This window comes from Struthio camelus, chromosome 5 (assembly GCF_040807025.1).
Source record: "Struthio camelus isolate bStrCam1 chromosome 5, bStrCam1.hap1, whole genome shotgun sequence".
Classification (NCBI taxonomy): Eukaryota; Metazoa; Chordata; class Aves; order Struthioniformes; family Struthionidae; genus Struthio; species Struthio camelus.
Window position 1 is genome coordinate 23,862,146 of NC_090946.1, and position 16,538 is coordinate 23,878,683.

At 35.6% G+C, this 16,538-nt stretch overlaps 1 protein-coding gene across 20 annotated transcripts in view; it reads right to left on the reverse strand.

Moving 5' to 3' along the window:
- SBF2 (SET binding factor 2) overlaps positions 1 to 16,538 on the reverse strand; it is a 286,083-nt gene that overhangs the window by 161,908 nt on the left and 107,637 nt on the right. For 18 of the 20 annotated variants that reach the window (XM_068945055.1, XM_068945054.1, XM_068945059.1 and 15 more), the window contains one exon: positions 8,871 to 9,008. The exons of the other annotated variants lie outside the window; for them this stretch is intronic. In XM_068945055.1, the coding sequence (XP_068801156.1) occupies positions 8,871 to 9,008 (138 nt within the window). The remainder of the gene's footprint in view (positions 1 to 8,870; positions 9,009 to 16,538) is intronic. 20 annotated transcript variants of the gene reach the window in all.

Sequence of the window (16,538 nt, forward strand, 5' to 3'; positions counted from 1 at the left end):
GCACAAAAGGAGGGTAGGAGAGAAATTTGATTGGAGCTACTCTGTGTGCTTGCTTGCCAAAACAGAAGCATTAACACTGCACGAGACATGACAAAAGCTCAGCCAAACTCATACCAAAATTGTTGAAAAGTCCTACGGATCAGGTCCTTTTGTTACTGCTCAGTTTTACTCTTTATATAACTTTCGCTGCTGAAATTGATAATCTCAAACAGAAACGGACACCTGAAAATCAAAAGAAAAAGGAATCCCCCAAACAAAACCCCAAAGTAAACAGGTCATTCACAATTAGTGTTGAGCAACAACAACAAAAATAATGACAACTGAATGCTAAGTGAAATAAGTTCAGGACAAACAAAAGGATGGTGCTCTTCATGCAAGTTATTTATCTCACAGAATTATTTTGCTACATGAATAATAAAAATGCATAAAACATCATGGGAAGATCGGCCAAGTTAATGAAAGATATTGAGGCTTACTAGAAGTGCACCAGACACTTTTGGCTCAACAGGTCCCTGGACTGTAAACGGTGGAGGAGGTACCACTCATGGAAATACTGTGTTATGTCCTGCCCCTCTGTGTTTGCTAGACATTCACTTCTAACCGTCCTCAGAGACAAAATCTACTGGGCAAGGTGCCCTTTTGTTCTGATCTGAAATTACAGCTCTTATATACTTCCAAACATTTAATGTAAATTAAAGTATTTAAATTTATGTAAATGCATCCTATTTAACGATATAGCTTCACAATATTATTTACAGAATATAAGGTAGTATAACATTTTCAGTATTTTATATTCACTATTTGCTGTTATAGAACAGTTTCATGAACATTTATTAACAAACACTTGTTATTATTAACAAAAAATTACTAATAACAAAGAGTTATTCCAAGTCAAAGAGTTTATTAAAGACAGAAAGAGAAGATTTTCAATTAAATGAATACAGACCTATTTTTGACTATCGTCCCTCTCTTCCCTTCTGCCTTAGCAAATAATGACACAAAATACATTTATACAAATCTAGAACAGAAATTGACTTAATCCACAGTTTCAGATTTGGCCTCATTTATAGGTAATAGAGAAAAAAAATATTACAGCATCCACATAGTGAGCAAATGGCTCTTTGTAGCAGAATCAATTAATTTCATTTCCTGTGGATTTATGTCTTTAAGTCGAGAAAAACTGTGGATTCCCTGAGGTCTGAAAGGGTTGATCTTGCACTCCAAGTTTTCCCTCATATGGCAGTGGACTACTAAACGTCTTTCTGCTTCCCATCCACCTACTTATAAAGCCTGGAGAAAGCATAAGATCTCTAATGTTGGTCTCGTTTGGCTGACACTGGACTTGTTTAAAAAGCTGCAGACAAATAGACATTATCATATAAGCTTCATCCTAAAAAAGTAGGTTAAACCTCTTAGCAGAAAAAAGTGACTGCTACTGTGCTAGCCTAGTGCATAGCAGCTGACTTAAAGGCAACAGATGTGGCAGGCAAGAAAAAAGGTGACAACAGTTAACTTTACTCATATTACCTTATCTTTTTTATTTAATAGAGATAAGACTACCAGCCGTCCACCCAGTGTTCACTTATACAGGCTCCCATTCCCACTAGCTGGTTTACTCTGTACTCTGGCGTTTTAGAACCTCCTCAGCACAAGTTCTGTAAGCCTCCTTTGCTAGAGCTAGCAACGCTGCTAAAGTCGGTGCATTTAGGTTTAACATTACCTAGGGAAAAATTAGGCTCATCTTCACATCGGAGTGAAGAAAATGAATTTAAATTGAGCCACAAATAAATTAGAGAATAGAAAGCCTCTGTTGCTTTGGTAGATTTGAAGGTGGAAGTTCAGAGTTGTTATTTGAAATAAAAATCTGGGAATTGCAGATATATTTAAGGAGATCAAACATGAACGGAAAGTGAAATTTTAATTGCACTGTTAGCAGTTCATACCCTGTCCAAACAGGAGAGAGAGAGAAAGAGAGAAGGGGAGAGAGAGAAAATATATCTCACATTACAAAACTTTCATTCTAGTACTTCCAAGTCAACTGTCAGAAACAGTTCGCCTGTGCAAAATTTTGCACTGAAATTGTGCCAAGTTCAGCAAGCCCTTTGTTTATCTACTAACTGCCCAGGCAAAGGAGATTTAGAGTCCACAAGTGACTTCTTATTTTAAGAAAAATTATTTGAAGTTTGCTTTAGTAATCGCATGCAAATAGCACATTTGGGACAGATCCCTTTCTTGCCATGTGATTTAGTCTCTGCTGGTCTTATCTGCAGCCAAATATATGCTTAGCTGGCTTATTAGCAACCAAAGGCCAAAAACACTCAGCATCAATTCATTTATTTACTTTTCAGATTAAAAAAAATATGTATCCAATAAATTCTAACATACGTACAAAAGTTAAAATAAACTTAGATGAATGCCCCCAGAACACAAACCTGCATGTTGCCTAAGTTCTAGCTTGCTCAACTAAAAACAAAGGTGAATAGACGTACTTCAGGGCTTATCTGTGCAAACAAAATCACAGCATTGCACTGCACTTAAGAGGAACAATTACAGTAAGGGGTACCAAATCATGCCAATTCACAGTATGAACTTTATCAGCTAAAAAAGAGAAGGAACAAATACAGAAAACTGTGTGAAGATCAGATTGTAAACTTATCAATATAGCAACATCAAGTCTCAAACAATTTAGCACATTCATTCTGAAAAAACTACTGAAAAAATCATAATACTCACACGTGACATTAAAGAGTACGCATTGCACTTGTCAGCACTGCACAGAATTTTATACCACCTGCGTCTATTAAACTTATACTTTTTAACGCACTTCTCTGAAAACTCCAGAAGGTGCTTATATTCACTATCATCTAAATACACTTAAAGAGCTTTGGAAACAAAAAGCATCCTAGTACATTCTTTCCACCTTTTAGTCCAACTTATGCAGCCCTACATGAGTGGGCCATTAGGCTACATATACGCCAGAAAACCTGTGAATTCCAAAGATTTAGCATATAGCTACCACATAAATGCCCAAATTCTACAGGGCAATAATTAATAGCATTAGGTAAGTGCTTCAAATTTTAACTTTAGGAATGGTAAAGAATTTCAGTAACACATCTTTAACAAGAACTATGCATATGCAAATAGTAATTTCAGAGCTTAGAATTTACTACACCTGTTCAAAATTTCCCGAAGGCAGCAAACCTGATCCATGGGCTCCACCCTTTCCTAGCTTCATACCTAACAGAGACCTAAACATTGCAAGCAAAAGAAACTGCAACATTAAATGAACTAAAGAAAGCTAGTAGCTCATATACTATTTTAACTCATTCCTAAGGATGATATAGAACAGTACATGCAGAAGTACACTGAGGCAAAAATTGACACACACAGATTTTTGTTTGGTTTAATTAAAAATACAGCCAATTAATTCCTTTAAATTGCATACGGAGAAAATACCTTGAAAAGTCTTTCAATTCACTGCTGAATTGGTATTATTACTGTATGAAAGTCAGACAAGTTATTTGGTCTCTACTGACAAAAAAAAAAAAGTCTCTGCATAAAAAATGGTATCCTATCCCGTGAGCTGAGACTTCAAGGCCACTATGTAGAACATAGCACTGGAGTAAAAAGGAAAAAGAGACCTTGAGCAAATGGGGAAGGTTTGATAGCTTAAGATATCCCCGCCTTGTCTTTTCCAGCTAGAAAGCTGCTGGTCAAGACCTCTACAGGTAAAGGACAGATAGGGACCATTAAAATACATGCAGTTTTGAGGCTTTAAACAAAGATGTTGAATTTCTTTTCCCTTTTTTTAAATCCACAACAAACTTTTGCATCCTGTAATAGTATGAAATCAAAGGGGTGGAGGGATAAGCAGGAAAAGACAAATTACTACCATTGTTATTAGGAAGATGAAAGTATGATTTTATCTGTTCAACTACTGTTATTACCTTAACTTTAAACTCTCTTCTAGAAATGACCATCTAAATTTAAAATACATAAAAGGATATTAAAAATAAAAGTCTGTTCCTTAACATACAGAACATGGGCTGTTAATCTTCTACTTACACAATAACAGAAAGGAAATAAGGTATTTCTTAAATCTATGTTAACATGCTATCCATTGTTAAATACATTTAGAAAGATGATGATAGAATGCACTAGACATTATTGAAATTTGTTTTTTCCCCCACAAAATGTATTTTGGGGTATTGACATTAACAGGTCACTTTCAGGACTAATTTAACATTAAACATCATCGTAAAAACAGCATGCTAACATAATACCCAAAGGCGGCTCAGATTTCACAATTCAGAGAGGATACAGCTGAACTAAGTGTTCTCATCTTCTTCTAAAACCAAACCTCAGTGACTTATCAAAAGACATATGCTTTAACACAGTAGGATTACCAACTCTACAGTCCAGGCATAAAAATTAAAATTTTTTGAAGTATGTTGTCATTTTGTTGGCAGTTTTGTCTTTGACTCATGAAATATTCATGAATGGTTGTGAATCACCCATTTTACGGTGTGGGATTTTTACAGATTTCTTTTTTCCTCTTTTTGCAAGGGGGAAGAGTGAGGAAGAGAACATGAATGACAGGAAATGGGAGACTTGCGAATTATTACTATGTGCATCTTCAGAGTGATATATTTACTCTTACCAAGTTTGTGACTGCAACATTTTAATGGGTATATACTTCGGAGAACACATGAGATTGTACCAATCTTGTAATAAGATTGTTATGAATAAAGGTTTGGGGTTTTCTGCTGATGATCTCATTAAGTAGAATTTGTGTAATGCAAGAAATAAAGCTGCACTAGTTATTGAGTTAAATCATTCTCCATTTTGTTAGCGGTGGGATTTTTGGGGACAGGGATAAATTTCAAAGTAGAAAGCAATATACAATTAAGTATATTATACCATTAAGTTCCCAAATGACATGAGTCAACAGTTATTTTAAAAAAGATTCCACCTATGGTGCTCTTCCCAAATGTTTTATGCATAAATGGTATGAGGCATTGCTGAGGTTAACAGAAGTGTCTCCTGAATCAAAAGTATTAATCATGTCTTTGTGTAACGTAAGCAGTACTATCCAGAAGCTGCTGCCAGAAATAAGAACTTCATTTTACTGAGTAGTGTATAAAGCATACAGAACTATACATATACTTCTGGGTTTTTTTAATTAAACCATCCTTTGGATAGCTCTTGAGCTACACATACATAGTAACTGAGTTTTATGGATTAAATCTGAAGAGGTAAGTTACGATTCTTCTGAATCTTTGGCTCCTCAACAGTTTCCAGTCTCAGTCACCAGAAAATTACTAAAATTACTAAGCTAGGTGCTAGGTAGACCTAGCCTTTTTTTTTTTTTTTTTTTTTTTGGTAGAGTGGATGTGGCTTTCTTCAAATCAATGAAGAATTCCAGCTAGTGAGTGGATAGCAAGAGACACGTGCAGGATGAAAATACAGTAAAGCAGAAAACCTTCAAGGAAGTATATTAGAAGAGGAAGTGGGGATATTTTGACTTTTTTCCTGCACCTTCTCATGCCTGTAGATACATGCAAGTCAGTACGCATTAAGCTTTATCACTACAACATCTAAATGGCACCTTAGGGCAGACAAGAAGTGGATCAGACCAAGTATATATGCTAGAGACGCAAAAGGCCAGAAGGAAGAACAAACCAGCGCAGTATCTCAGATTTCTGTACATTTGTGTTGGTGGGAACTTGAGGTGAGAGGGAAATCTTGCATACTAAACAGGTGTGAAACACAGTGAACAGGTCTTTAAATGACACTGACTTTACCTTTGTTAATTCCAAATTATTAGACTACCTCTAATACTGTAGCCATGTTCCAGATTTTAGACTACTGTTAGATTATAAACTCAAATTTTCAAATGCTTGGTTTTAATTTGATATAAGCCAGATATCCTTACACAGCTTTAACAATTGTTTGGGGGACAATTAAGTGAGACAAGCATCTTAAAACGGAATAGTCTATAAGGGATTACATGGAAACAAGCATCGCCTGCACTCATGGCAAGAAGTGAGTTTTATTTCACTATTTGATGGAACACCATATTGTTCAACTTCCTCATGGGTACAGACATGGAGTATAAATCAGACTAATTGTAATATCAATCATTTTGACACACTGTTACAACCTTAGAAGAGCTGATCAAACAACTGACCACCATCTACATAGATGAAGAATTCCGAGTCAGTTCAAAACAACAGTAATGCGACAATGCAAAGCATGATTCATGTATGTAGTTAAAAAACAAAATAGTATTTTATTTTCTATCCAGGCACACAAAGTCGAAAATTAGTCCGCTGGCTGATTACTAGAGCCTATGCTTTTATCATATCTGAAGAACTTGTTATGACAGGCAACTGACAAGAGATTAAACAGAATTACAGAGCTTTCAGAGAAATATCAGGGAGAACACATATTTTTCCTGGAGACTACTGCATATAGTTTTTATAACTGCCATATTAACTTCGTATTCTAGACACTCATGGATACTACCCTAGACACACCATGCAAGTACAGCAAGTATTGTCTCCTTACTTTTCAGGTGGCATTTGTCTACAAACTATCCTGCAACAGCTGAAGCAGGAGGGAAGGCAACTGGAACGGCAAAAGGAAAATTATGAGGCTGAGTATGATCAATCTTGTCAGCAAGGTTCTTGTTTTATTATGCAGGTGGCTCAAAAAAAGGTTTTTTAGCTCTGTTACAGCATTCACAAGAGGAGAAATGGATTTGTTTTCACATTGCAATTTAATTAACCACAGAAATTTCCAAGTAGTTGATTTCAATTTTTGTGAAAATGATTCTGCAAGCCACGTACTAAATATACTCTAGCTGAATTCTGACCAATCTCATACTAGAAGCATTTACCTGGTGAATGCTACCAGGAAAGAAATAACCTATCTTTTTTGGAAACTGAATCTTGACTTTTGTCTTAGTGATTCTGTGATTATTAGGTGAAAATCTGAACTGTATTCAAGTCTGAAAGCTATCGTCCAGATTTTATTTCAAGTCCTGGACACTGTTTCATGGAGTGTTTCTTTAATGAGGCATGCATCTGAATGGTTAAATCAATATTACTTACATAGCTCAGTGCTTCATAAGCTTATGTTTCATTACAGATTGTACATGTGTTGAATTCTTGTGTAATGACCATGTAACAGGGCACGTTCAATTATTCTCTTTGGGTTTTAGAAAGAAACAGGAAGTTTGGCTATAAACAATGCAGTCATAGAATAAATTTCACCACAGCAAGTTCATCTGAAAAATATGCATTCTTTACAACACAGCCAGGAATGGCATTATGAGAACCAACATCCTGCTTCTCTCTCTCTCTCTCTTTTTTTTTTTTTTTGGTATTAATCCTTAGGCAACATAAGAAAAAACCTTTTAGTTAATACTGGATATTTTTGATGAGCATTTCTTGAAAGATGTGGATAGTGAATCAAAAGCAGCTGCTAGAAACCACAGAATAAATAACAAGTTCGCTAAAGTTTGTATATGTTATGAAATACATAGAGTGGAGGAAGAGCCAGCCTTTGTACATTTTTATCAGCTGTGAAAAAATAACTATAGAATGTTTCACTCTTTTAACATAAAGATTATATTGAATCATGAAAAAAATATTTAATAGGAAGATGTCAGTTGATCTACAGTAAAATTAAAGAACAAAATAGATCTAATTTTTGTTACATTTCTGCTTTTAACTCCTTTTAATAATCTAAAAAAAATGTCCATTTAAACTCTAGAGTAAATGAAGTAGGAACAATAAGTGTTATTCTCTGGCCTCCAATTATGCCCTAAAAAGCACAATATTATTTTTGCTACTCAGCATCTTTTCATTATTCTGCAAGACAGAGTACTATTTCAACGCCAGTATTTATATAAACAAGCATCAATAAAAGCATTTTCTTAAGAAAATAAATACCTTCAGTGTTCTTCACTAACAGAGCAAAAAAACGTTACCTAACTACATATATAATCTTAACTAATTTTCAATATACTTACTGCCAAGCTTTTACCTATTTGTGATTTTTCATGTAGGAAAGAAAATATTTCAAAATGTAACAATGACATACTGCAATTACAGATTGAATTAGCTTTTCCCTAGGTTTTAGCTACTACAGATTCCAATTATTATGTCATAGCATAGATTATAAGCAGTAATTTGCATCAAATGCGGGATAAATGTCTATTTTTGAATGACAGATTGCCCAAAAATAATGAAATACATGTTTAAAAAGAAACACTGCCAAGCAGCTGACACCCAGAACCTGACCTATCTAAAAACTGAAAGATTATTCTATCAATATTATAGTCATGGCATTTACACCCATACAAGTCTTGCCAATAAATGCACTTACAGAAATATACACATATACTACAGCACGATTGTACACATTTGTCCTGTGCTATTCTGATAGAGATAGCCAGCAGAGGGAGCAGAAGTTAATAATCCTTTTTCCTAGGACAAAGATGAAAAACATTCATGCTATGTCAAACACGGAAGTAAATGAAAGGAACACCACCTCGGCTGTCCCATTTAAAGAAACATGTGGTAGAGAAAAATAAATTCACATAAATTCTATGAAATGCTGTTTTTTGTTTTCATTTTGAATCTTCTAAAAAGATATTCTAAATCAAAGCAGATAAAAAACAGAAACAAAATAACTACAACAAGCTGAACTTCAAACAAAAAGGTCTCCATTTGTATTTGACAGAACAATACATCCTTAACAGGAATGGTAAAATGTTTTCTGAAATTGTCCTCTATTACATTAGTTTATTCTTTTTAAGATACCTTTTTCTGAATTTTTGTTACTTATTATAAAAGATTTACCTGCAGATTGATCTCTGCTTCATAGAAAGTTAAGCATGAACAGTAGTGCCTCTCCGAGTCTATATCAGTCAAAACGACCACAAAGAACGTTGGCTGTTTTCGCTCCTTTGAAAGCTGCCATCCTCCAGGCTGGCAAAACTAGTGAAACAACAACAACAAAGAGACATTTAGTTAAGTTCAGTACTATTAATTGTTTTAGGAAATGAGAAACAGTTTTAAAGAGAACATTACCTGGAAAACGGCTCTCAGAAAATTTCATTCAAACTGAAAGCTTGAATGTCACAAGGCTGCAACATTTGGAAAAAATGCAAAAAACCTAGTAAGTCTTGCAGGTAGTCAGACTGATAGAAATCTAGCTCTACAGACACTACTGGAGATATTCGTAAGTGATTCAAGCTAAAGATGCATCCCTTTGGCATTCAGTACTCAAGATCATCTTTGCAAGGACTTAACGGTTAGGCCACAATGGCCATAAACATAGAGGTTAATGCAGGTTTCATTTGGATTATAGTTTGAATTTGAACCCAAAATTATTTCATCTTGGAATGTCTCTAACCACATTTTTAACTTCTCTGTGTATATCTGCTGCCCGAAACCTAGCAGTAAATTTCAAAGCTCCATTACAAACCCAGAGGTGCAACTAAAAATGGCTTTGCACACAGAAAACTGGTGATATACACTACAATTTACACACGTTTGCATATTTATTTTTCTACAACAATTGGCAAGACTATTCAAGATGACCATAAAACACAGACAAGGAAAGCTGCTTTTGGTTTTGACTTGATTTTAGCTCATACTGTCACAGCTACAGTGTAACTTTTTCTTGCAAATATCACCCGTACCCCAGCACCTTTCTCCTCCTCTCTGCAACACATCTTCCTGTTTTTCAAACAAAATTGTGGAAGTTCACCATATGGGATTCGTCTTTCTGCTTCCCACACTCTTTCTGTGAAAATCAAAGGATTGAGGAGATTTGCCTATCCGTAGTCATTATAAAGAGATCTAAAAATCTAAGAATGCCTACGCTAGATGAGATAACAGGTCCAGTACCCTTTTCCAAGGGTGGCAGATACTTAAGAAAGTACAAAACTAGGTAAGCACACAGTTACTTCTATCCCCCTGCTATGAAAGTTTCCATCAGCCTACAACTGAGGAGCCTCCTGAGTCAGAGGCAACACAATTGTCCTTAGCAGTCACCATTAGCTATTAAAGACAGTCACCGCCTTTCTCCATTAGTTTATCTAGTCAAACTCAGACTTTCCATCTACAGCTACAGGCAAGATTATTCAACACTTCCTGCTATAGAACCCTATTTATGGAGCAATAGTATTCATCCATTTATTGATTACCTCTATAACCTAAATTGTGAAGATCTGAAATTTCATAAAGGGTCATATTATAACAGGGATGTAAGTTTTGTCATCCGTGTGAAAAGTGTGTTCCAATTTCATGACTTCAAGTCTCAGGGAAAAAGAAAATCACTTGCCCCTTTAAGACACGAAGAGGCTACAGCTCTCCAAATGCTCATATGCCCTGAGCATACTACGTCACCAAGCTCCTGCAGCAACGAGCAGACTAAACACGTGCAACATCTATAACTGTCAAATAAGCATAACTTCTTCCTGTATTTGTTCCTTCAGGCTGACCAGAGCTGTGGCAGTGCAACTCACAGAGAACTGAAGGCAGGAATTCTGGCTACAGAACAGAGGTGCATAAAGAGAATGAACAGAACAGAAGTAGAGTTCAGAAGCAAAGAGATGGTCTTTTCTTCTTTTAATGGCAGCTGTACAAGACTGGCTTATTCTCCGTAACATAAGTGTGTGCTGAAATTCAGAAACCAGTTTGCTGAAGAGATACTTAAGATGCTTAAGAGGGCAATTATGGAATTTTGTATTTCATGTTTCCTTTACTTGAAGTTTGAAGCCACATAAAAACAAAATTCTCAAGTACATTATTATTAGCAAAATCAAACACTCAGAATTTACAAAGAGCAACGACAATATCCTCTCTATGTATTATGAACAGAAAAATAAAATTTCCCAAGTTGTTAAACAATGCAGACACATATCCTTCCAGAGATAAAACCTGGGAGAATGAATATGACTTCTGTGTTTCAAAATAAACAATATACTGCATAACATGTAAGACCAACTATAATATGACTTAAGGTATAAGAAACAATTCATTTCCAATGTTAAATTATTTCATTACCATATTCTGAAGAAAAAAAAACAATTCTTCTCCAAATTTATTTCATGCTTTCTTTTTAATGTATTCCTCAAAAACTTTATCTTCAAAAAACAACAAACCTTTTTCCTCTAAAGTTTTTGGGAGGCTAAGGGGTCAGGGAACAAGGGTATGAGAGGAATTAGAGAGAGAGAGAGAGAGAGAGAGGTCATAATCTTATATTTCTAGCCATTTCTTTTTTCCTCCTGACATGCACTCATAATGGAATGAGAACAAAGAACAAATTGTAGACAATCACATTTACTACAGGTTCATCTTTAGACCCCTACAATAAAACTGAGGTAGTCTTAGGTGAAAAGCAATTTAAACTCTGCCTCTGATATATATTTTGTTTTATGAAGCTGTGAAATTCTTCTAAACCAAAACTTTCTTATGTTGTGTTCTTCATATTGTAGAAATCAGCTCAACTCATCTGGAGTGGGGATTCTTAGAACTGCCAGGATCTGCCTTCTGCAACTGAGAACAACTGCTCTGAACATTAATAAGTACTCAGAAAAAAAATGCCAGTCATTCCAAGTTAGGCATCCAGCATTAGTCAATGATTTTGATAGTACTGGCATAATCTCCCTTTGTTTTTTATCCCCAATCAGTTAAAAATAAGAAAATACCAGTATTAATCTTTCAGGACTGTTATAAAATAATATGGTAGATCTATACAGACATTATAATGAAAACATCATTAAAAAACCCTTAAGAAGAGTTTCATTAGAGTCCTGTATGTACTGCAGAGTTTAGGTGGCATACGGTAAATGAAGCCTGGAATCCATACCTCGAATAAGAATTTAAAAAAAAAAAACATTGAATAGCTATTTGTTCAGTGAGCATGGGCCAAAACGCACAGAATGCCAAAAGATTCTGTTAAGAAGGAAGAGAAAAAAAACAAAACACCCTTACGTGGTAAAGAATTAAAAACTGAATCATACATACAAAGTAGGTCAAATTAAGGTTGCTCGTGCAGCCTTAGCTCTGGCACTCTTGAGCTCCGAATGCTTGAGTTTACAATCTTCACATTCTTTCCAATCTGCCAAGTCTACCAGTTCTGACAGGAGATCACTGCACTGCTGCCTGCTGCCCTGAGCTTTACGGGTAATTTCCTGCCTCACACCTTCGAGTGGCGCTCAGACTTCTTGATGTCTGGAATCCCTGGACAAACAACCATCCTCCATACACTGAACACCACCGTGCTAAGGGCACATAAGAGCTGGTGTACAGGAATAATTCGCAGGTAATGTATTCTGCACACACATGATGAATACGTGAGCTTGAGATGTGAGGTATACGCACCGCTGGTTTTCACACAGCGCACACAGAATCTACCACTTCAGAACTAGCAAGTACTGGTAGGTCCATTTCTTACATGCTTTTTGTATGTATTTTAAAATAAGAAATATTTAAATGATAATTCTTCTCAATTTAATAAAGCATTATTAGGTCTACCATAAAAACATTATACAAACATCTACACTGTAAAAAAGACAACCTGGGAAATGCAAAGGGAAACCAACAGCTAAATTCAGAGCGTAATCAACAGTGTCTGTTTATCTGGGCAAGGAGTTCTCTATAACAATCTCTCAATCTTTATGCATGTCTAAACTCACTCATGTCAATCAGAGCTCTTCTCGGTTTTAAAATGATGAGCATAAAGTAGGATTTCTAGATTTAACTATTTTACTTGCAAACATTTTATAAGTGATTGTTTAGGGAAACAACTGAAATAGAGTACTCCTGCTGGCCAATAGAGAGATTCTCTCTTTTCAAATACATGGGAACGGATCGACAATACAGACATTGAGGATAAAGACAACATGTTCCTCCAGGAAATTAAACACTGAATTATTTTCGGTTTCCTTAAAGCAAGTTAATAAATATTAATGCAATATTTGAAACAAAAACAACACTGAGAACTTTTCAAATTACTATAAATACAAGCTACTATCCAGTATGATTACCATCAGTCTGGTTACTAATAACAAGAAAATGTTTCTTTACCAAACCAGGTGCTATATCAAAACAGACAAAATCACCACTACGAATATAACTCTAAGGTCATGTGCTTCTTCAGTAAACAAGAAAAAAAAAACGAAGTTTAAAAATGAACGCGCTCCCATATTGTTTCATTTATTTGCCAGAATTCTTGGAACCAGAGACTAGCTTCTATCAAAGACGCTAAAAATGAGAAACAGTCAGATTGTCTAACTCACTATTTACAGAATTAAGCCTCTAAGGTGGCGAGTGCTTCAAACCCACTCCACATTACAAATGATTACTTTCTAAAGTCTGGTGCAAACATCCAGCTGTTGAGCTAAAAGGCTTCATAACAGAGATCTTACATTCAAGGCTCTGAAACGACATTTCAAGCACCGTTCAAGACTGCAGGTGTTCACTGAAGCAACCAACTTTCTACTAATTATTCTCACAAATTCTTTCAGAGAAAATATTCAGAATAGAAATTAGGCAGGTTAAAAATGACACATAATGCATTTTTTAAAAGTGTGGATGGATTTGCTGCCTTTAAAAAAATGTTTCTGTGGTCATCACAAGGCTTTCCTCTGAGCTCTAGAATGTTTAAGGAAAATGACACTTGTTTATTCAAATTTTTACAAGTCAAAAACTTCAAGTCCTCCCTTGATTCATAAATTGCTGCTCTTTCCTACCCATAGCCACAGCTGTACTCTTGGTCTTTGCCTTGTACGTCTTTATTGAAGCAAATCATTTGCATACATCAGCATGTACCCTTGACATACTGTGCAAAGCTTTCATGTCTACAGATTGTTGAAAAATTGAAGATGACTTAAAAAAAAAAATTCTGCAATTTTGATTCAAGCAGTGGAGGAATCAGGATGTAGGAAGAATGCTTGCTTGAAGATCAAGTACTATTGTTACAATGAACAGTGTTTATACAGCACTGAAGTTTCATGTTTCATTAGAGAAAATTTTAAATAATTTGTATCCTGGTCATTGCAGAACTGTATTATTAACCCTCCATATCTGTTGAGCGGAAATTATTAATTTACTGAACTGTATGTTATAACTTTGTAATATACCTCTAGGCTTGCAAGCTGAGCATAACCAAGCCCATTACAAGAACCGGGAGCCAATATTCTAGTTGGGTCTGTGTAGTTACAGACTGAGGACTGCTCTGTCTGCGTTTTGCATTTTTTTCTGCACCAACGATCCAGTCAGCCCTCCACCAGAGGTCCACTGGGTTAGGCACTACCTAAAAATAGAGGGGAAAAATGCTTCTTCAGAAAGTCCGCAATGTGATGCATTCTTTGCAGGTCATCTAAGCATTTTCTGAAGAGCTTATACAGAACAGAAAACCACTGGTGATATACCATTACAGAAAAATTAAGCATCTTTAAAATATATTCTCACACTATATATTTTCGCACTTCTTTCTTGTCAAATAAAATCAAATGCTATCTAAATACATGTAAAACATTTCAGATTATCTACTGAAAACAATTAGTTAAAAGACCCTAAAATGACTTTAGAATTTAAAATCTCTGATACAGATATCCAGTCTCCTTTTTATCTTAACTCTTTCACTAAACATTTGATTATCCCTGGGATCACTCTAGACATAATGCTTCATTTTATTAACTCTGCTTCTGCAGGGGATTAGAGGTTCTTTTGTTTGTTTAGTTGGTTGGGGCTTTTTGTTTGTTTGTTTTCTTACTTTTCAAAAAAAGAAGCAGCAGCAGCGGCAGTGCTTTGTTTTGTTTTTAACATGTATCATCATCCTTTCTATAAACCTCCTTGAAAATAGTGGATCATGTTCTGGACATCATGTGAAGGAATTTTGCTCCATCTGGACTTGCATGACCTAGCACCAGCTGCTAAATATTTCACCATTTCACCATTCACTTATGTATGGAATTTTGGCTCAGGGAATTTTCTCTTTCAGATGCATACCTCTACTTAAAACAAAACAAAACAATTACAATGCTCACTGGTTTAATAAAATAGCAATGTTATGAAGCTGTAAATCTGAGGAAATGGTTGAAGCTTGGGGGATATCTCTGAATGTAAACAGAATACAAAAAATACATTGAATTTTATAATGTCTTCCTGCCTTTTAACATCTTTTATATAACAAACTGCATATTTATCCTTAGCCCAGCCTAACATGATCCTAATGCACTTAAAGTGCTCTGAATTATTTCCAGGTAAAAGCTAGATATTTCAAGATACTGCAGTTCACAGTTATGGAAGGTTCTGAGGACGAGCTGTAAAGAATTATCAACAATTATCAAAAACAGCTTTTAATCATAAAAGAAATGCAAAGGCTTTTTTCTGCTCTGGAATGGAGAAATACAGAGCTCCCTAAGATGAGCCTTTCCATAGTCACCTCGTGGCATCAGTGAACTGCTCAAATCTGCTTGCAGCATCTCCCACAAAGGTGTGTGCACACCAGCTATTTACCTCTCACTCCTAATCACGTTCTAAAGTCAGAAGATAGGGTATGAAACCCACATAAACTTACTTCATTAATTCCAGACTTTACAGGAGATCAGAAAGGAGTGGGAATATGCATTTGAGATAAGGAACTTCTTTCTCTCCTTACTAAAGTGAGAAAACTCCCTCAGGTGCACCACATGCTGGTATTTTAGGATGTTACCTGTCCCCTGGCTCTCAGACCCGAAACTCGCTGAAATCCTTCAGGGAATGTAAAGTAGAAGTGGTAGAAGGTTGGTTTGTGAATACAGATGGCATATAGCTCTCAGAGGAAGAGTTAGAGCTGAATAATCTTTCCTGCCCTACATGGCGACAAACTTTCCCCATGTACCGTGGATGTCTCCATGCAGTAGTCTTCTCCTCAGTAAATCATAAAGACTTGTCACAAAAACTAAAAAAATGCCTTCTCTTCAGAGAAAAGATCCTCAACCACATTGTTTGGCCTCCTAAGGCTAAAGATTGCTGAAAGACCTCTCAGCGTCACTAATCCTGCACAAGGGACAGACAAGGAACGCTCTAACTAGACCTACTGATTAAAGTGAGCCTCAATAATCAGACACTCAAGCTTGTCACATAAACCCTGAAGCAAAAGCCCTATGAAAGAAGGGAAGTTAGAATATTTCTTGTGACTATCTTTATTAAAATTCACCCTCTAAAATCATAGAGATAAAGGAGTCTTGCTGAAATTCATCAAGAACAAGGCTAAGGCCCCCTCATACTATCATATACATATGCCTATGTATGTGTGTATCTATGCACGCACATGAAAAAAAAAAATCACTTCCAAGTTCATTGTTTTGCTTTTTTTTAACATTTTGCAGCTTTAAACACCTTCCACAGTGAACTGTTATGCTGCTATATTTCTGAAAAAATAAAATGCATTTCTATGAGGATTATATTTCTAGTTTGTCTTCTATAGCAGTATTTTATTATGAACTGAATTAGAAAGCACAGGAAATA